This window comes from Lycorma delicatula, chromosome 3 (genome assembly GCF_047948215.1).
Source record: "Lycorma delicatula isolate Av1 chromosome 3, ASM4794821v1, whole genome shotgun sequence".
NCBI classification, from domain to species: domain Eukaryota; kingdom Metazoa; phylum Arthropoda; class Insecta; order Hemiptera; family Fulgoridae; genus Lycorma; species Lycorma delicatula.
Window position 1 is genome coordinate 102350550 of NC_134457.1, and position 21911 is coordinate 102372460.

General features: G+C 30.6%; 1 protein-coding gene across 1 annotated transcript in view; it reads left to right on the forward strand.

Annotated features, from left to right (window-relative positions):
• Window positions 1-21911, forward strand: part of LOC142321180 (uncharacterized) — a 355594-nt gene that overhangs the window by 170756 nt on the left and 162927 nt on the right. Inside the window, exon 6 of the mRNA XM_075359173.1 lies at window positions 15898-15999. Within this exon, the coding sequence (XP_075215288.1) occupies window positions 15898-15999 (102 nt within the window). The remainder of the gene's footprint in view (window positions 1-15897; window positions 16000-21911) is intronic.

The window sequence follows — 21911 nt, forward strand, 5'->3', positions numbered from 1 at the left end:
AATTTGGCAAAAAGAACATCGTTATCAGTAAATCCTGATACCTTTTTTTCTTTATTATGTTACAGACAACTAATATTAAACCATCTGATTTCCTCTTCCAGTTTCCATATGGCTTCTTACACGCACCAATTTAAAATCAACTAGAGGAAACTACATCTTTGATTTACCGCTTTTTTTCAGAATCAGAGCTTGTTATTTTTATCATCTTCTCACATTTGATTTTTCTACAGATTAAAACGTTTTTTTTTCTTATTTATTTAATTGACACAATTTGTTTACATTCTACATTATTTAAATATGCTTCCTTCAACATTTTGTTAACCTTCTTGAGTTTGATTTGCCAATCATTACAAAAAATAAAAACACTTGTATAAATTTTTCATAATTGATATATTATTTTATATAAAAACACTATATTTTGATTTCAATGGAATCATCTACAGTGTTTAATATAAACAAAATAAAAACATTTTTTGAACATTAATAAAATTTTTTTAACATTTATAAACTACCAGTATTTTGAAATACTGAAAGGAGAACATGCAGCTTCTGCAATGATCTACATGCTATTGAGGACAAGGTTGAAGAAAAGTTGCTAGAAGATAGGTAAGTGTTGATGGTGGGTGGGGGGGTTGTATATAAATTGGTGAAAATTATTAAACCAGGAAGTGAAGTGATTACATTCCTTTAAATTTAGATAATTCAAAAAGTAAACAATTACAATTAATTCAAACATAGATAATATTTATGTCAGTAATCAAACTTAAGTCTTGATAGCACTTGTTGATTATAACATAAAGCTATTAACTCAATTATTTCATAAAACTACCTAAACATTTTTTATCCAACAATTTACTTGTTATTGGTTCAGCTTCTCTGTTTATTCTATTCAGTGTTTTTAATGAAATATGAATCACACACATTCTAACTCTTGCAGCTTATAAACATTTTTCAATAATTTTATTGAATAATTTTATTTTATTTTGAATTGAAACTGTGACCCGTTTCTAAAATACGTTCGACTATTGCTGACCTATCCACATGTCTGTTCTTTATGTATATTTTGTATTTGTTTATTCTAGTGTCTACTGTTCTTTTAATTTGTCCTATATATTTCTTCCCTGTGAGGCATTCTTTACACATTATTTCATATATACCTGACTTATCTCTTTCTTTGTGGTATCTTTTGCAATTCTGAGGACCAACCTATCACTTTCATGTTTTATTGGTTTTAATTGTTACATTAACATTATGTTGTTTAAGAATAATTTTAATTCTATTCCTGAAAGGTGGATGATGTGTTATTTTAATACATTTCTTTCCTTGTCGGTTGTAGTGTTGTTTTACTTTGTTTTTAAATGTTTTTTGAAAATTTCTTGTTTATTGAGAATTATGTTAAGATTATATCCATTGATCATTGCCACATACTTGATGTGCTGAAGTACTTTATAAGCATCTTGTTCAAGCGGTGTAGTGTTAAGTCGGTGGACTATTGCTCTGAATGCAGCATTTTTGTGTTGTACAGTATAAAACAAGTCACGGATGATAAATCTTTCTATATGAGTTTTCTTTCCGTAAATGTTATATTTAAATTTTCCATTACCTCTAATTATTAATAAATCCAAAAATGAAAGTGTTCCATTGTTTTTTACTTTGTGTGTGAACTTTATTGTAGCACATAAATGATTGAGATTTTGTATAAAGCTTTCCAGATACTGTGTATCCAATATTATCAGAAATTCATCTATGTATCTTTTCCAAAAGCATGGAAAATATTTAAATTTATTTTTAGCAATATCCTAATGTAATTCATGAATAAGTTAGCCAAAAACCCTGATAACGGGTTTCCCATATTGGTTCTATCTGTTTGTTTGTAATACTTATTAGCAAATTGCAATGCATTCTTTTTTATGCATAACTCAATGAGCATTATGTAATCATTAACTTTTTCATCCTCTAAGTTGCATGATGTTAGCTAGTCTCCCAACAGTTTGATGCATTTTTTAGTAGTTCTACTTACTTGGGATATAATAACGTCAAACAAAATCAATATTTCATCTACATCTATATTTTTTCTTTATTAATTTCCGTTATTAAATGAAAATTATTTGTTATACTGAATATTTCCTTTCGCCGTTGATTTCATAAAAAAGCTACTTAATGTAATGGGTAACATGATTCAACTTACGGAAAAACTTCATTTCTTCGCGTTTCACATCCCCCATACCCCTAAACCACCGTCAGCTCAAAGGTTTATATATGCAGTTTTATATATATATATATATATATATATATATATATATACCACTTTCTTGTGGACACGATACCTACCGTAATTTTGCACCTATCACTTTAAAATTGTTTCCTAAAAATAATTCGACCCAAAATCTCGGTCGAGTTCATTAACGGCCAAATCAGACCATGGGGGTGGAAACGGGGTGGCTTTTTCGAAAAACAAAACATCGCTATAACTTTCTTATTAATTAAAATATCGAATTCGTTTGATATAACAAATCATTGCCCCAGGGGATGGCAAAAATGGGGTTTCGAATGAATGGTGGTGGATATGATGAACGGGTGAAACTTTTTTCACATGCAACCATTTTCCTACTGAGCAAATTTGAAGTTTTTCTTAAGTTTAAGGTGGACCATTTTTTTATCCCCTCCTTAGCACCGGTGAAATCTACCTCCCCCTTCTGGGGTGCCGAAAGGGATTTTTTAAATCCGTTCAATAACCATTTAGATATTTCGTATGTTGGCCTCGATGTGATAGGGCTTTTTTTTCGTATTTATACTCGATGTGATAGGCCTCGTTAGTGTTCCTGGTTTGTGAATTTTTCTAAACTGTATGTCGAGGGATATTAGTGTTTGAAATCTTTAGATCTCTTTTTTATTCTTTTATTTTGTTTTTGTTATACTATTGAAGATGATTCCATTGGAATCAAAATAGCTATACAGTGCTTTTAATTAAAATTAAGTGTCAATTTTGAAAAAATTTTCAAATATTTTTATTTGCTTTCTTCATATCTAAAAATACGAAGTAGATGATATTAATATTTGTAGATGTGTTTTTCAGAATTAAATTTTAGGGCAAGTGGCTTCTCTTTTACTTCTATTTATTTCTGAAACTGAACTAGTCTTCAACTAATTCATCTGCTGTAATTCGTTCTGTTCACCTGTATCATCTGTCAAAATGTTCTGTTCACCTGTATCAATATGCTACTCATAATAACTGTTTTCTATATATGGTATCTTAAACATGGTGTAATAGTTCTTTAAAATACTTATGGCTGCTACTTTTAGTTATGGCAGATAAATGCATTGCTTTTTTAAAAAGTTTAACTTGTTTAAAATCTGAAGTTATTCATTCAAACTTAATAAGTTTTATAAAATTTGAATACTTATTCATAAAGCTACACCCTACGTCTTCCAGACCGCATAGTAATTACAATGCTAGATATTTAATTATTAATAGTTAACTGTAGTTTAAATCTATGAGATCTACTTAAAATTCAAATTACTTTACAGATCCTCCTCAAAATCAATATTAGGAGTAATTTATTGAATGTTTCACTTCCATTAAGTCATATGTATTTAAAAAAAAACTTTACCTTTGTCTTCTTTTTGAAACACAGGTTTTCAGTCCGCACATTGATATATTGATTTTAATTTCCAATAGTTTTCTTTTATTTCACTATATGTTACATACAACTTTTCCATTTCATTGTTTTATTTACTTCATTATATTTTTCCTTCAATCATAATATTTTGCAACTTTGCACTTATCATTAATAATTATTAATAAAATTTTCTGTCTCATCCTCTGTTTATTTTTATATTTTCTGATTTCATCCATCAGTTGTAGTACTTTTCAAATTAGCCATTGTCTAGAAATTCGTTAGAACTTCGCCGGTAAGAGACCGCAGAACTTGACGGCACAGCAAAATCAACGAACTGTATTTACATTTCTAAACATGACCTGACTAAAATTGAAAAGAAAATGGGAAAAGAATAAGCATGACAATATCAATTTCAGTTCAGTTAGATTTTTAAAAAAGAATACTTTACAAGAATACTTCGAATTTTGTTAGACATTTTTTTCTTCTATTTGATGAATCGCGGGACTCAAAATATGTCACTTTTCCTCAAAAAGGTGGGTTTACGAATCGCGCCACTAGATAGCAGTTACTTAACGGCGCTTTGAATTTACGAATGATCTCGTACAAAAAATTGATAATGTGCTTGATATAATAAAATTTAAAAGAAAATATACTACAGCTTGTTGTAATACTAAATGTTGGTATGTAAATGAAGTTACTGAAGATGAAACATTTTTTTTAATTCCCATCACTTGATTAAAAAATAAATAAATAAAAGTATTAGTTTAGACGAGAGATAGCTGCTTATACAACACAAAAAAAAAATTTGGTGTTTCAAATCCAAACACCATAGAACATCGGTGTCCATGATTTAGTATTCAAATCCGTATAAAAGTCTTTACTAGGATTAAACAAAATTAGGTTAGGATTAAAGTCTAAATCCTAGTAAGGGTTCATAGTAGGGTTCAGATCCTAGTAAATGCCTTTACTAGGATTTGAATCATAGAACTTTCGAATTCAAAATCAGTTGATTTGTGATTTAGGTGAGATTTAGGTATTTTGGTAAAAAATATCTATGAATTCCATTATACATTAAATCAAGTGTTCAAAATGATTGCTTATTATTTTAGGACTAATAATTATGCAATTGTTATTTATCAAATACAGAAAAAAAATTTTTCTTATCGAGTAAATATATCTGTATGTATGGTAATATGGTAATATTACCATATTGCGGTATTATGGTAATGAAAATTGTATGTATTTTTAATAAAAAAATATATATGCACCATCTAATAAAAAAGTTAATTTTTTTTTACAATTATCCAATAATCTAGTTAAAGGATTTTCGTATATGTTTTTAAAAATATCGGTGATTGTGACCTTGAGAGCTAATCCGTTTAATACAGTAAAACCTGAGTTAACGGAATTTCGCGGGACCGAAAATATCTTTCGTTGTAAAAGGATTCAGGTGAATACTGGAATAAACTAGCGGACTATACAAATAAAAAGAAAAAATATGTTAGTTTACTTATCAGAACCCCATTTAATTTTCAGTAGTGGATTGTACAGTAGTTTGTTAGCGAATTCTAAACACGGAATTTCTATTTTATGTTACCACGTACAGAACAGGATTGTAGAACAATTTTCGTATTTTAATTTAAAAACTCTTAAATTTAGGAACTGAAAATTTTGAAGAATAACGAATTTCAGTATTTTAAACGACTACACTTTAATAAGAAAACATAATTTAAATTACCGTGAATGACCGTAAATTACCGTGATGAGAGTGTGTTAATTTATGATTCACAGGATAGTAGGCATAAAGGCTAGTTTACTGTAAGTAGCCAAAACATTCCACAGGGTTGGTTTAATGATGAACGCGTCTTCGCAGATCAGTTGATTTCAAAGTCAAGAGTTCCAACGTTCAAATCCTAGTAAAAGCAGTTACTTTTATACGGATTTGAATACTAGATCGCGGATACCGGTATTCTTTGCAAGTTGGGTTTCAATTAACCACACATCTTAGTAATGGTCAACCTGAAACTGTAGAAGACTACACTTCACTTACACTCATACATATCATCCTCATTCATTCATCCTCTGAAGTAATAACTGACGGTGATTCCTGGAAGCTAAAGAAGAAAAAAAAGTAGCCAAAAAAACGATGACTGTGCCGACGCCTGTACAAGGTTTTAACCCTTTCTGAAAATGTAAACATTTATGTAGTGTTAAATTTGAATTTATCAGTTACAACTCTGACATGACTAGGTTTTATTTATGTTTAAGCAGGGTAATTTGTAATATAGCGTAACACAGTGTACTATGTACAGAATGTATAGTACTGTGCAATATTCGTATTTTATTTTGTATCGTGGGAACATTTAGTATTTTACTATATGTATAGAATTAAATGAGTATACGTTTTTTTGCATAAATTACAGTACTCTGCACGATTTTTAAAAAAACTTTCCGTTAACTCGTGAGATTTTTTCCGTTTCTGCGTCAGCCAGGTTTCCGTTATTTTTGGGAAAATTAACAACATATCTTTGGTAAAATCCCGGGACCAGGGAAATTTTCCGTTGTAGAAAGGATTCTGTTAAACCCAGGTTCCGTTAACTCAGGGTTTATTGTAAAAATATGTATGTTTTAATGCTACAAATTAATGAGTATTCTTTAAAAAGATGATGATATTAACTCTATAAAAGCCATTTTTAACAAGAACTAAAGCTTAATTTTTATGAATAGAAAAATAAACAAAATCATAAGCGTACATTTTTATAATATGGTAAAGATTCTGAAACCACATGTAATATTAAAGAAGGCGAATTACGACTGTGTAATTTCAATATTGTAGCATTGTTGTGTGTGTGCGCGCACACACACACATATTACTTACCCATATTACTACATTAATATGGATATATATATATATACATATACGCGTGCGCATATCTAATATATATATATATATATATATGTCGATTAGATAAAATTATTAACTATTCTTATAAAATCTTTTGAGTAAAATTACTGTTTCAATAAAAAAAGGCATACATAAAATATTTATTTTTACTAGTTTATAAAAACTACATTATAACAATAATACCACTGGTAGTATTACCCACCCATTTATATTGGGTAGTGCTTATGAAGTTTTATTAAATTTTATTCCAAATCGAATAAATATCGTTCAACTGTAATTTGATAGAAATTTATAGTGCCCCAATGATCACTGAATACTTTTTTTATGAAAAACAAATAAAAGTTAAAAAAAAAATAATCGTATTTAAAAAAGTTATTTATGCTTTTTTTCGATTAACGCTATTATATTGTCAGAAGGGATAGATAGCAACATGAAAGTTCATTTAAAATCTTTCCTGGATTTTTTACTTCAGATAATCCTATAAAATAGTTGTTTAGATGTCCTTTATCTGTATTATTCCTATCACTCTCGCATATGCTGTATATTTAAAACTACCTGAATAACTTTTCGATTGTTTTATTAAATATTACTTTTTATTTTTATATCAACAGATAATTTAGTTTTATTATTTGCAGTGTTTTTTTTTTTCTATTAATCCGTATAATGTGTTATGTATGAAAAAAATGCTTATTTATCATTTTTAGCGTAAAAGTCGCCCGATTTTTAAAGTTCTTTACTTAAAACTATAATTACCAATTATCATGGAAAAATGGAAAAAATGAATTATAGTATATAATAAAGTATTTTAACCTTTTTTTCTTTTAGTCTAGTTTTATTATTTGAACTATGGTTACTTTTTTCTATACACTCTCAAAGTTAGATTTCTATAACCAAAAAAACAAAAATAAAAAACAGTTTTAGATTGGCTAGTTTCTTGATTCTTCTTTATCTTTGGCTACTTTATCTCTATTCTAAGTTTCCTTTATGTAATAAACAAAACCTTAAAAATTATAATGAAAAGAATGAAACATAGTGCTTTCAATAATCTAAATAGATATATACGGAGTAATCCTTCTATTGTTATAATAGTTTAAAAATAATGTTCATTCTTTTCTTACTTTTTAATTCATATAACAAGCTACTTTCATTACTAATGCCGAGTTTACAAAAAAACCAAAAAAAACCGTTATAATCTGTTTGAAAAGACCAGATGATCTCTGTAAAGGGAAGAGTAGGGATGAGCAACGGTGTCTGCAAAATTGTTAAACGTGTCAGCGAGTGTTTCCTGCGTACTCCTATGAAATTTATCAGAAAGGCCAGCCGTAAACTTACATGACAGTGATGAGAATGTAGGATGGTTTAAGGAAACGCTTAAATATATATTACATACCAGTTTATATCTGAAGCCTACCGACTTCTCTGTGGGTGCTGGCTTCGCGATCGAAATTTTGCAGCATGAAAATGACTTTCTTGACCTTAGTCAATATTTCGTCTTAGTGGAAATGTTAACTCATAATACCGATACCTGGAGGTTAAAAAATGTCTGTGCACTCTTGAAATATGAAAAGGACAACCAAAAATTAAATGGTTTCTGAGCAAAATACCTACGGCATGTATAGTGGCCGTTCTTTTTCGCTGAAGCAAGCGTAATAGAATTGCTTTTTTGGATATACTGCGTACATGGCTCTTCCTCTATCGTAAGATTTTCAACAGAATTTTATTTGGCAACACGATGGTTTATTTTATTTGATTTGGCTATCTGTTATAGCTTTGAACGGCATCGGTTGAATGACGTTTTTCTCAATCGCTTGATCGGTTGGCGTGAACCCGATGACAGAGCTTGTTTTTCAGTGGCTTCCAGTGTAAGCTGTTCTGAACCCATGAGATTTTTTGGGGGTTTTTGTAAAGTTTTGTGTATGTACATCTGCTACCTACTGATCTACCAGATTTGAAGGACAGGATTGAAGCAACTGTTGCTTGAATTACTTTAGACATGCCGGTTAATATACGTGACTAACTCTGCTATCAGTTTGATATTTGTGCGTGACGAAAGATGCTCCCACTGAATATTTGTGCAAAACCTGCAAAAGTTACTCTTTCATTTCATTTGTAATTCGTTACTGTAAGTGATGTTAAGAGATATTATACAGCTTTAAACCTATGAAATTTTTTTTTTGCACACCCAGCATTATTACAAAATAACATTTTTCTGTGTATGATCCCATCGTGATAAGTAATAATACAGCATTTAAAAATGTAGCGCATGTTTAATGTTTTAATTGATCAGAATTTATTATAGTTTTAAGTAAATATGATTATAATTGTAATATTATTATAGTAAAGATTATTTAGTGAAACAATTCTCAGTATGATTTTTCTAACTGCCAGTTTGAGGAATTGCTTGTCTTTGTTAATTTTAGTATGGCAAAATTTTATGAACGTCGAAGGGTCCTACTTTCCTTTTTTTAGTATAGGAAATGTTGAAGACTATTTTATAAAGTTATACTAACAAAAATATATTTATTATAGCACCTTCAATATTAGTATTTATAAATTGAAGGATTTTTATTTTTAAAAACTTATTATAACGATTTTTGCTCTTAACGATTTCTTTTATCAAATAGTATTTCATTTAATAGTATTTCAAACCCTTAACAAAAGTTCAACTAGAAGTGCTAAAACAAGATTGATTAGAAAGCCATAAAAGCTGAATTTCTTTCATTTTAACAATGAAAGAAATATCTTTTAATTTGTAACAATTTTTAGCATTTGTACGTGATAACACGCGTTCGTTCATATGTTATGAAACTCTAACCATTTTCAAGAAAACGAAATAATTCTATTTGTACGTGAGATTTACAACATGATTTACATTTTGTTATTTTATCTTATTTCCTTATTAGAAATTTTTACCAATAGGTCCATCAATCTAAAAATTAATAATTTGACTACATCCTTTAAAAAAAAAAACATTTTTTTTAAATTCAACTCATAGAATTTAAAAATAAATCAAGCGATGAAAATGAGTGCAAATAATTTTTTCTCAATTTTTCCCATTCTTTGTAATCTGTTAAATTTTGAACTTTATATTTTACAAAATCATTATAAAATATAAAGTAATATTTGCATAATACAGATCAAGCTTCTGTTACAAGTTAATATCTTAATTTTACCACTTTTGCTACTTAATATCAAAATTATATAAAAATGACTGCTAATCAAAATTAAAATATTTAAAAAAAAATTATCTTTATTAATTTATTAAACGATCATAAAAGTTATTAGTTGTATCACAAGCATTTCTGGCAAATAATAATTTATTCTTCAACTCGTGTAACTGTTATATTTGTTATTTATTTTCATAATAACTGCATATACGAGCCCAACTATAGTTTTTATTCTCTTTGATGAAGAAGAATTTTATTGCATGTTAAAAATGTCAACCCTTTCCGGAATTCAAACTTAGAATTTCCAGATGAACGCCAACGATACTGCCATTACATCACGAAGGTCACCATTTGAAGAATAATTTTATTAAAAATATTATAGAATATACAGAATGTAAAGAAAATTCGGCAATCCTTACGTAACTTCTCAACTGTTTAATGTAGAAAAACAAAATTTTATGAATTCTTCTACTTCGAAATGATTAATTTTCGGTTACAGACCACCACAACCCAAACACCTAGAAGTAAAAGTTCCAAAGTTTTAAATGGAAATGGTATCGTGACGCATCATTTAAAATTAATTGAATAAAAAAAAATGTATATGATAAAAGCTTTACGTTGTGATAACTATGTTTTGTTTTAGCATTTGCTAACTTTTATTTTTTTAGTGCTTTATAGTTGAGCAGTTATTTAAGTTACATCAATCACTTTTGAAATTAACTATGAAAAGTATGAATTGGCCATCATCATTGTTTGGTATAGCCGTAGTCCGAAATTTTTATGTTAAAATCGTTGCTTTATAATCTTCTACACAATTATCTATCACAACCTTACTCTTTTCAAATTAAATATGTGTGTTTTATATGTTTTAAACTTTTGAAAAGTTTTGTAAAGGTTGCGTCCTTTGTTATTGGCTATATATTTTTTTTTAAATCCGCATTTCAGGCATTTTTAAAAATGATAGTCCATGTAAATGATATCCTACTGTATCCTTTATTTCAGTTTTGAGAAAATGACTTCTGCTATTTGTAATATTATTCTCTTTAAATCGTAATGTTACCATTACCACTTTGTTGCCAGAATCATTTTATACATATTTTAGAAACTTTATGCATCCATTTTACTCTATTACAGCAATTCAAACATACTACCCAAATATATTACCCTCCTCTTGGTGTGGTGGGGTTAAAAGAAAAATTTATGAAACTCGCATCATACAAACTATCTTCCAAAATCAATTTCATTATTTAGAAATGTTAAAGATTTTATAGACACATATGTAAATGGCTCACTGAACATTTACTATCCATTTAAAACTTCGTCTCTAAAAATCCTAGTGTGTAGTTAATAAGAATAATCAGTTGCATTAGAATTTCAAGATAAAAAAACTTATTTTATTTTTTTAAGTCTTTATCATTGTCATATGAGATTGTAGAAATACACTTGAAAATTTCAAATGAGCTTTTTATTTTGTTTTTTTTTTTATTTATTTTTATTAGGTGTTTGTGTGTATTTGTGTATACATATATATATATATGTGTGTGTGTGTGTGTGTGTGTGTGTGTGTCTATTTGTTTGTTTTTAACTGAAGTCATCCTAGATGTTTATAATACCATGTTTAATACATTTTTCAAAATACCAAGTTATAATAAAATTGGTTCTAGAGCAACTAATATACGTCATTTAAAATATTGAAAAAATGTTTTTATTTTACGTTTAAGTTTATTTGATTTTATTTTGTATCGACTTACTTTATTTATTTAAAATTTAACTAAATAAAAACATACCAACATTTTTATACGATACATTTTTATGTTGAAATTTTACATATTTCTAATAAAATTGCATAGTTATAAACAGAACTATGCAATTGTTTCTTAATTTTATTTAGATTTGAATAATAAAGGTTTAGAGGTGGTGCAGAAGGTTAATGCTAGCTTCCCCTTACGGAATGTTGATAATTTTAGGCTATGCTGGACGTTAAAGTTATACTTTAACGCATCATACTACCTCCCGGCCACCATTCTGTGGTATGTATCTAATTAACTGCGTTGCTTAGCGGTTCAGCGGTGTGGCAATATATAATTACTGTACCTACACAACCTCATGATTAATTAGTCGGATATTATATCTCCCCGCTTTCTTAACGTTTATCACTTCAAACCGTGGGAGAGGATCGACTGCTTCACCATTAAGGTCTCCAAGGCTAAAAATTTAGTTACCGGTGAAATAATTACTTCGTTATAGATCTTGGCGAATGGCTAATCTTGTGTGGGTTGTACAGAGAATCTAAAACTTGTTCCTGAGTTAGATACAGGCTATAATTGCTCTGTCAGTTATAAATTTTTCCTTCTTCTACCTTTCTTTTTCTTTAGTCTAATAAAAAATTGTATTTCATGTAAGATTCAGTAAATTGTTTTTTAAAAAAATTCTGTGAAATAGATTTAAAAAGAAATCAAAAATTTTTGAAGTTCAGTTTTTTCCGTGTAAGTCATTAAGATACTTTTTTTTCTCTTTGATGTGAAGAATGCAGGGCCAATTTCATACTTCATTCTTTATACTAATTTTTCATTGATATTTACGGTATAAAAAACGTTTTACCTTCCTTTCTTTGTATATATATTCTTTTATTTTTTTACTCTTTTCACTTAAATTCAACGCCAGTTTAAAAATGTAAGAATTTATCGTAATATTAGACATGAAGGTATGTCATTTGAAATTAGTTAATGCATAATTCTTGAATATAATGTTATATAATTCTTATAATTAATCATAATTAATAATATTATTATAATTCTTATAATTATAATGATCTTATGTAGTCGCAACAACAATTAAAGTCATTAGCAACTTATGTGTAATATAACAGTATCGGTAAATGTATAGTCTTGAACAAACTTAGGTCAACCATTTCTGTGACGTATGGTTAATTGAAACCCAACCGACTAAAAGAACATCGGTATCCACGATTTAGTATTCAAATCCAATTAAAAGCAACTACTTTTATTAGGATTTGAACCTGAGAACTTCAACTTCGAAATCAGATGATTTACGACGACAAGTTTACAACTAGACCAACCCGATGAGTTGATATTAAAATTTAATTAACAAACAAAATTGGATTAACATTTTTATTTTTTTTCGATGGCGTAACTTGTTACTGTACAACTCAGAGATCTTGAATTCGAATCCTGCCTTTATAATGCATTAAAACCATTGTATTTGGTATTTAACTTTTGTAATAATTAATTGTACTTAAAAATAATTTTTTAAGTAAATATTAATTTTTAAATAATGTTTAAAAATATAAAATAAATATATAATTTTTTTTAAGTTTTTTTTTTAAGTAACATAAATTTGAAATAAATGGTATGTTTTATTAATTAATAGTAATCGGTTAAGTTAAATAAATATATATTTTAATAGAAAATTAGAATTAGAATTTTTAATAAGATTTGTGAGAAAATAAACTACAATTTTATTTTATGATAGTATTCTCTTAGCACAACAAATTTCTTTGGGTTATGAACAAAAAAGAACTTAGTTTAGATTTTGTTTACAAAATTATTTGGAGAAAAACGAAACTTTTACTATGTATATATATATAATAAGTCTGAACATTATTGGTAACATACAAAAAAAAATAGGAAATACTCTTTACCGTAAAGAATCGAAATTTTATAATGGCATAGACTTTTCGTGGTTTTTCTCTTTACTTTGCTTATTCATATGTAAACAGTTTAGCATATATTATAGGTAATATGGTTGAATTCGATTATATTTTTAATGGATTATTTTTTATGAATCTATTGGTGGCCGGGGTATGGTAACTCGTGCGACCGAGGGCGTGGCTATGTTCCGCCGGTGGCGATCCCTGATTGTGACTTGATAATACCGCGCGAGACTCCATGATAAGACCGGGTGAAATTGAGGGAGTTATCCCCGGCTCCTGCGCGGACCGGAATAAGGTTACGTTCCCCTTATTATGTGACCTAATTTTGTCGACTTATTTGGGTGTAGGTCTGAATTTCTATGTTGCGTAAAACATAATTTTGATTGGTATGAGTGTAGCACTGATTTAACTTACAACTCGTTCGTTTTCTGAGGCATTCACAGTCACGAACCGTGTAGTCAAATTTAGACTGGGCGTGGGGTCCGCGCTTCCGCGCTCCAGATTAGTTAGTTTGAGGGAATCATGTAAGGTTAGATGTAAAGATGTCCGTTTGAGGCCTTCGTGAAGGCAAAATTTGATTTGTATTTTACTGATGAAATGGTGATGCAAATGTCTGCCGAGGCATTTACATCGGTGGCATTCCGACCAAGCCCTGGCTGATGATTGTGAGATGTAATCAGTTGGAGGGTCTAAAGATGACCTCCAGTAAAGCCCCTCAGGGCTTGGAAAGGAGAGTGTGGTATGGCGACCGGTAAAATCAGAATGTAGATGACTTCTCCTACGAGGTTGGGACGAACCGATAGAGCTGAGAGCTTCTGCCTAAAAGCCAGAATATCTTCTTGATCTTAATGTTAAGTTGCTTTTCGTCGAACGCTGTTTGAACCCAGGTATCGAACGCTGCTGTTTAGAGTATCGATTATTAACTTTATTATGGTGAACTCGTTGGCAGTTCTCCCTTCTCATTTTAAATGAGTGGTGGTCGACCTTACCTGGGTTAACCTTTATTATCGAACTGCACAGCCTCGTTCTGATGACGTCCAACGCTGACTGGAACTTAGATCACGGTCAACCACCAGTATTTTCGTATATTCCGCAAAAAAGGGAATGTTTACGTAGTAGAAATTGAGAAGATCTGAGTAAACAGCAGGTGTAGGACCGGCCCCAAAACTGAACCTTGTGAAACATCTGAATTCGTGTTAAAAAAACCAGATAACTCCTTATTACATTTAACTTGCAAGAACCGATCATTTACTTGTGGCTTCGTACGTACAAAGAGTAAGGTTGGTGTAGCCAGGATTTCAGCTTGTACAGGAAACCAGGCAGCCAACCCTGGCAAAAGGCCTCTTGCACCTCCAAGAATGCCGCTGATCAATATGCCTACCTCTTCAGATTCTTCGTGGTAATACTGGTAATCCTATGAGTCTGTTTGACAGTAGAATGATGACTCCAGAAACCAACCTCATGATCAAGGGTCATACCATTGTCTAAAAGAGCCTGTAGCCTTTGAAGGAATAGACTCTCAAGTATCTTCGATAAAATAGGGAATAAATTATTGAGCCTATAAAAGGATACATCATGAATAGGCTTGCCAGGTTTCATGATCAATGTAATTTGGAAAACCTTCCACTAAGTAGGAAAATACGTAGTCCTTAAATTCCGATAAAAAGATGTCTAATTACTAAACCGCTTTGGCCGGCAATGAATATCATACTACGAGTGAGTAGTAAGAGTCAATCCTGGGAGATTTTTTCAAATTTCATAACCTCCAGAATTCTTACATATCTATGCAAAAGATATGGGCGTTATAGGAAACAGCGAATCTAAGAAAATTAGTAATTTCGTCGTTGTCATCTCCTTCCATCATGTGGCCAGAAGACTACGCTAAGTGCGATGCAAACAATTCAGCCTGTTGGCTGTCGCTGCAAGCCCAGACATTTGGCGACCTTATAGAAGGAATTGAAGGAGGGGTTTGTGCAAACCGCTTCACGACCTTCCAGATGGAATAATCATTCCTTCTATGAGCCTATAATTTATCCACATATTCCTTAAACAACTAATTCCTGATTGTCAACATTAGTCTCTTTAGCTTGCATGCATGACTGTTCTATCTTCTGGCCTTTTGAAGCATTGCTATCTCCTTCTAATCCTTCGCTTAGTCACGAATAGGACTACCGCTTCCCTAGGGAGATCTCTGCATTCCTGTCCCTCACAAATTTTAGGCGTAGAACACCACGCGGCCTCCTGCATGACTGAGGACAGATGGCTTGTTACAGTATCGATGTCGTCAGCAAATTTCAGTGGTACATCCAAATGTAACTTATCTTCTACCCAGATTCAATAAGACATTCAGTCCGTCTTTTTATTGTGAATGATCGGAGAGGTCCCAGCCTTACAGTCATCACACTGGAAGTTAAACGAACATGAAAACCTTATCGTTTTTTTTATGCATAACTTTTTATGATTTTTAAATACGATTTAAATATGTATATTTTAGCTTTGAAATTTAATATTTACTATTTATTAATTTTTCAGGTATCATGGATTCGTCGGAAGGATTATCACTTATTAACAGTTGGTCTTACAACATATACAGGTGATGAAAGATATCAAGCGGTTCATCTTCATAATTCTGAGGTAAATTTCTATATGTAATTTTGATTACTATTGTAATTATTATGATAGAAATCTTTTCTTAATAGATGTATATGATTATTTAGCGCGACTCAGCAGAGTAAATTAATGTCTACTTCAGATATTTATAATATTTTTACAGGTTTTACTTCCTTGTACGATGGCAAAACATTTCAGTTTCAGATTTAAACGAAAATATCCATTTTGACCACCTGAATCCATTTTGACTAGTTTCGGCGTGACGTCTGTATCTCGCTTAACTCAAAAATTATTAGCCGTAGGATATTCAAATTTTGAATTTAGGACAGCTGCAACATCTAGTTGTGCACCTTCCCTTTTGATTACAGTCGACTAAATTAAAAGTCTCCAAAAAAGCCCAAAATCTAAAAAAAGATTTTAAAAAGAATTTAAAATAAAAAAGATAGAAAAAAATATCAGAATTTTATAAACTTTTGATTTAAAAAAAAAATGTGTATATGTAATTTAATAGGTGAACAAGGTATTATGTAGTGTCCACATCAGATTTTTTAAATTATGTAATATTTTATAGGCAGCCGATACATTTTATGAATAACAGGCTATAGATGATTCATAAAATACTGAACTGTATGTACGATTCTGTTGTGATGTTTAGATTTTTATTTTGAATATGGTAGGTAATTCGTATATTATTCTGATACACATCTCATTACTCTTAAAAACAGTGCTTTCATCAGAACAATTTTATTTCAGTTTAATCAATATTATTTTTTCTCCTTGAGTAGTGGCCAATCACATGATCAGAGAGTGCCTGGAGCAGTCATGACCTCTGCTTTCGGGGCGCCGTCTGTTGATTGCAGGGGGCGGCCCGGGAGAAGGTGGTGATCCTCTGACATGAGCCTGCTGCGTGCAAGGTTGAGAACTGCGCCAGCGTCGCCCCCTAACGAGAATATTCGTTGATAACGTGCGCGCTAAGGACTTGCGTGTCTACCGGCGTGTCCGAAGTGAATACGATCATGCCAATAAGGAAGCTAAACTCAAGTTTTGGCAGGACCCCATGTGCAAGTTGGCAGCTCACGAAGTCATGTTATCGGCCAAAGCCATTGCATGTGCTATCCAGTGTTCGGTGAGAGTTTGGTGGTCGGAACCACACGTTAAAATCTGTGGCGATTTACCAGGCGTTTCTGGATACTCTGTTTCTAGATGCTCCGGAGGGTGAAGCAGAAATCGGCGTAAGGGCAGGTGAGACACCATTTCCTGGCGTGCGGGATATGGATCCCGTGGATATAGACCGAATGGTTTCTCGAATGGCACTGAGAAAGGCACCGGGTATTAACCAACTTGACCCAGATATCTCATCATCTTCTGTTTGTCGTAAGAGAGCCGCTTGGCAGGCTGTTCTCGGGGTGCAATGGCTACTCCAGCCATGGCAAGTCGGAAAGCAACTCCTGCTTTCCTACTTGTTGGATGGTGGCTTTGGTGAGGGTGATATTAAAACCAGGAAAGTATCCAAGTGAGGTCGGCACTTATAGGCCCATCAGCCTAAACTACAGAAAACTACAGAACCGATTTATCATATTTTAGGTGAATGATAAAGAATCTAAATTGTTTTTTTCTAAATCTCGAACTCATCATAATATCTGTGAGATCAAAATTAGGAGGAGGTGTTTCAAAATCAAAGACTACTGGACCGATTGTATTCGTTTTCACAAAGCCTGTCAAATTTTCTAATCTGATTGGCAATTATACGTGGTTATTATTGTTATTATTATTACAAAATTATTATGGCATCAATATCAGCCCAGTTTAACAAGATCCTTTTTCAGTTCATGTAATATTTGGGGTGGTGGTGAGGGACAACCCGAGCGAATCCGAATATGCAAATAGAAGGTTTATAATGAAAATTAGTAGTAGTATGTAAGTACTTTAAATATCTAATTTTTAATAAATGCGTGCATATATTTGAGTTAAGGTGTATTATTGAACCCTTATAATCCTCTAAATAAAAATGCAAGTTTTTTTTTGTTTTAAATTACAATTTTATTACTTTGATACTAAATTATTAATAATTAAAATAAAATTATAGGAAATATGTTTTTTTCTAATTGATTTATAAATATATTTTCCTTGATTTATTTTGACGATTGCGAAATCAATTTAGTTGTGGCTTGAAGTAAAATTTTCTAGAAATAATTTTATCGTCTTACTTCACCACTTTAATAGAGAATAATATTTATTACTATTTTATAGCGGCGCACTGAAATTGTAAAATAGTTTAACTAATTGATAAGATTTTCAAACTATTTATTTCCCCATAAATTAAACTAAATTTATGTCCGGAGTATGTATAATATTATCAAAAACTGACAAAGATATTGGCAGAATATTATATTGACTAGAAGGTCAAAAAATAATGTTAGGTTTCCTTTACTGTGAATAGGTTTTGCATTTCTGCAGTTAGTATAAAACAAATTAAAATAAGAACTCCGTATCCAAAAATTACAATCAATATGCCTTTATGCGCTACTGATGTTATAAACGTCATTTATATTCCTTTTGTCTTGATTTTTGTGGAAAGTTCTGATTTTTTGCGTTCCGAAAGTTGCTGTACATTGAAATCATGGAAGTGTAACGACGAAACTCTTATAATTATTACTTTGTATTTTTATTTCACTAAACGAGTGAAATAATGACAGGAATAGTTAACAAAAGTGTTGAAAATGACCTCCTCCAACATCAATATAACTGCACACATTTCAGTTGTTTTCAAACATTTTAACTAGTTAATGTTCTGGAATGTCTGGTGCTTACGCCGTTACCGCGGTGTTTAGTTCGTCAGTAATGTGAGACTGTTGTGCTTGTTTCGCTGCCCCAGATAGCAAGTAATCTGTGAGAGTCAGATCGTCCCAGTCAAAAACCCTTCGAAATGATTCGTTCACCAAAAATATTTCGTAGTCATTGAAGTGTTAGCTGTGTTTGCTGGGATGCTATCTTTTTGGAACAAACCGTTATTGATTTCCGTTTTTGTTAACTGACTAATGAAGTCAGTTCTTTAAACACCACCGTAACGACTACTTTTAACTGTATTTTCAAAATATCTGATGTAGACACCACATGACTTCCGTGTACGCCTATTAATTTACATATATTATATATATACATTTTTTTTTTTTTAAAGTGAAAAGTACATAAAATTTTATTTCATTAATAACTTCTGATATTTTTTCATATTCTTTTTTATTTTTATTATTGAATTATTATTATTTATCTCAAAACGTTTTTTACAATTAGAGGTTAATAACTGTTAATAAATCAATATATTAAAATTAAAAAAAAAAAGTTAAAAAAGAGATGAAATCTGATTTGAACCAATGTGCTCTTGTAAGATCCAAATATTTCATTAATAAAAATTTTATTTGGCTATAACTTTGGAAGAAATGAAAATAAGTACCACTTATGTCGTTGAAAAGCTCTTAATGAGGTCCAATACTGCAGTTAAGGATAAATCCAAAATCCACATTTTTTTATATTTTGGGCTTTTTTGACACTTTTGATTCAGTTTATTGTAATCAAAAGGGGAGGTGCACAACTAGATGTTACAACAGTCCTAAATCCAAAATTTCAACATCCTATGGCTAATCGTTTTTGAGTTATCCGAGATACACTTACGTACGTACAGACGTCAAGCCGGAACTAGTCAAAATGGATTCAGGGATGGTCAAAATACATATTTCCGTTGAAACCTGAAAACCGAAAATTTCCGCGATCACAATACTTCCTTTCCTTAGTAGAAGGAAGTAAAAACATTGGACCCACGTTGCGCGTAATTTGCTTCAAATAAACAGTACTTGGGCGTTTTTTGAGAAAAATAAGATTCAATTTAATGTCTCTCTCTCTTTTTTCCTGTTTAACCTCCGGTAACTACCGTTTAGATAATTCTTCAGAGGATGAATGAGGATGATATGTATGAGTGAAAATGAAGTGTAGTCTTGTACATTCTCAGTTTGACCATTCCTAAGATGTGTGGTTAATTGAAACCCAACCACCAAAGAACACCGGCATCCACGATCTAGAATTCAAATCCATGTAAAAATATCTGGCTTTACTAGGACTTGAATGCTGTAACTCTCGACTTCCAAATCAGCTGATTTGGGAAGACGCGTTAACCAGTAGACCAACCCGGTAAATTTAATGTCTCTAAATTTATTTTTACGTCACTCTCGGGTATCAAATCCTTTAACTTTTTCTTATGAGGTTTTTTGTAACGGATCTTTAAACTAGAAATGGAGTTATCAAAGTTTGGTATTAAATTGTACGGTACGTTATTATTTCTCTCTTGTTAATGCAATTTCATTACAATCTTCCTCTTTTATGTTAAGATTTATAATAAGAAATATAAGATATTGGCATCAATAAGTTATATTAATTATATTTGTTACTGTTGATTATCTCTAAAATTCAGAAAGGAAATTGAAAAGCAGGAATTCAGAAAAAATTGTTTTATAAGACTTCCCTGAATACGTAAAATCAGTTGAATATGCATATTTGATAGATAAATATGAAATAGAATGCCTTAAACTGAAACAGAATTTTGCTATTTTCATATATTTCTGAAAACTTGTCAATGGTCAATTTATATGATTCATTAATCATTGGAATAAATAGGTTCTTAATCAAAGAATAAGGCAGTTTATGAACAAAATTAACCGTTTAATATTATGGTACGTCTTTTTAACATAGTATGTATCTTAAAAATTCGATTTGTTCTTCGGTTTAATGGATTATATTACAAAGGTAGCTTCATTTTTGATGATGTGTATCAGTAGATTTTGACCTCTATATACAAAATATTTTGTTTTTATTGTAATCAAAAGAGCTATAATAAAATTCTACATATATTTATTAATTTTGTGTTATGTATTGGTTTTATCGTGAAACTTTTGCATTTAGTTGCGCTAAATTGTGAAAATAATCTCTATTCAGGTCATTCCTCTATAAAACTAATAAATAAATGATTTATAATTGAAGACTAATACAGAAGATGCAAATATTTCTATAATCGCAAAGAACGGTAAAAATTGTTTTGTTGGACATAAGATTATTTATCTAAATGAACTTTCAAAAAATTGCTTCGTTGAAATAATATGATAATTATTTTTTTAGATTCTTTAAGAACGTAACTGTAGGAAGAGATACTGAGATTTGCCTTTGAAGACCAAATTCTTGATATCCAATTTGTTAGTTTCAATTCTGACTGTTTTTATTTGTTAACAATTCTATCAACACCATTTTGGAGGGATAGTTCTGCTGTTTGTAGATTTGAGAGAGGTTCTAGGACCCAATCTGGAATAATCATGTTAAGGACATTCTGAAATCTATTTTAAAATCTTCTTTAAGTGCTTCAAGTTTTGATAAAATGCCAGAATGTCGTCATCATTTGTTTCTACAGAGGAGTGATTTGGAAAATTATAGAATTGTCTTCGACCCAATTTTTTATTCTACTAGTCAAGGTTGATATAAAAGCAGAACTAGTTGGCTTTGCATTGATGTAATTCAAATCATCTCCTTGCAGCTAGATGCACTTTATCAAATCTGTTAAATAAGCTATATCATTCTTAAATTTCAATGAATTCTCTGTCAACGAATCATCTTTGTTTTCAAATAAACGTTATGACTGAGTCAAAGAGGTGATAAAATATTTTTAGACATGTACCCTCTGACAGCAAACAAATTGCTGTGTGCAGTAATAAACGATTGAAACCTTCGTCGTTTTCATCACAAAGTTATTAATTTAAAATGTACCAGACAATCTATCATTGAGAACATTTCTTCTGATCTTGTTAACTGCTGCAATTACATATTGAAGTGAGCAATGAAGGCGGTTTTCACTAAGGTTTTCTGCAAAACAAAATGTCAGTGAATTACACAATGCACGG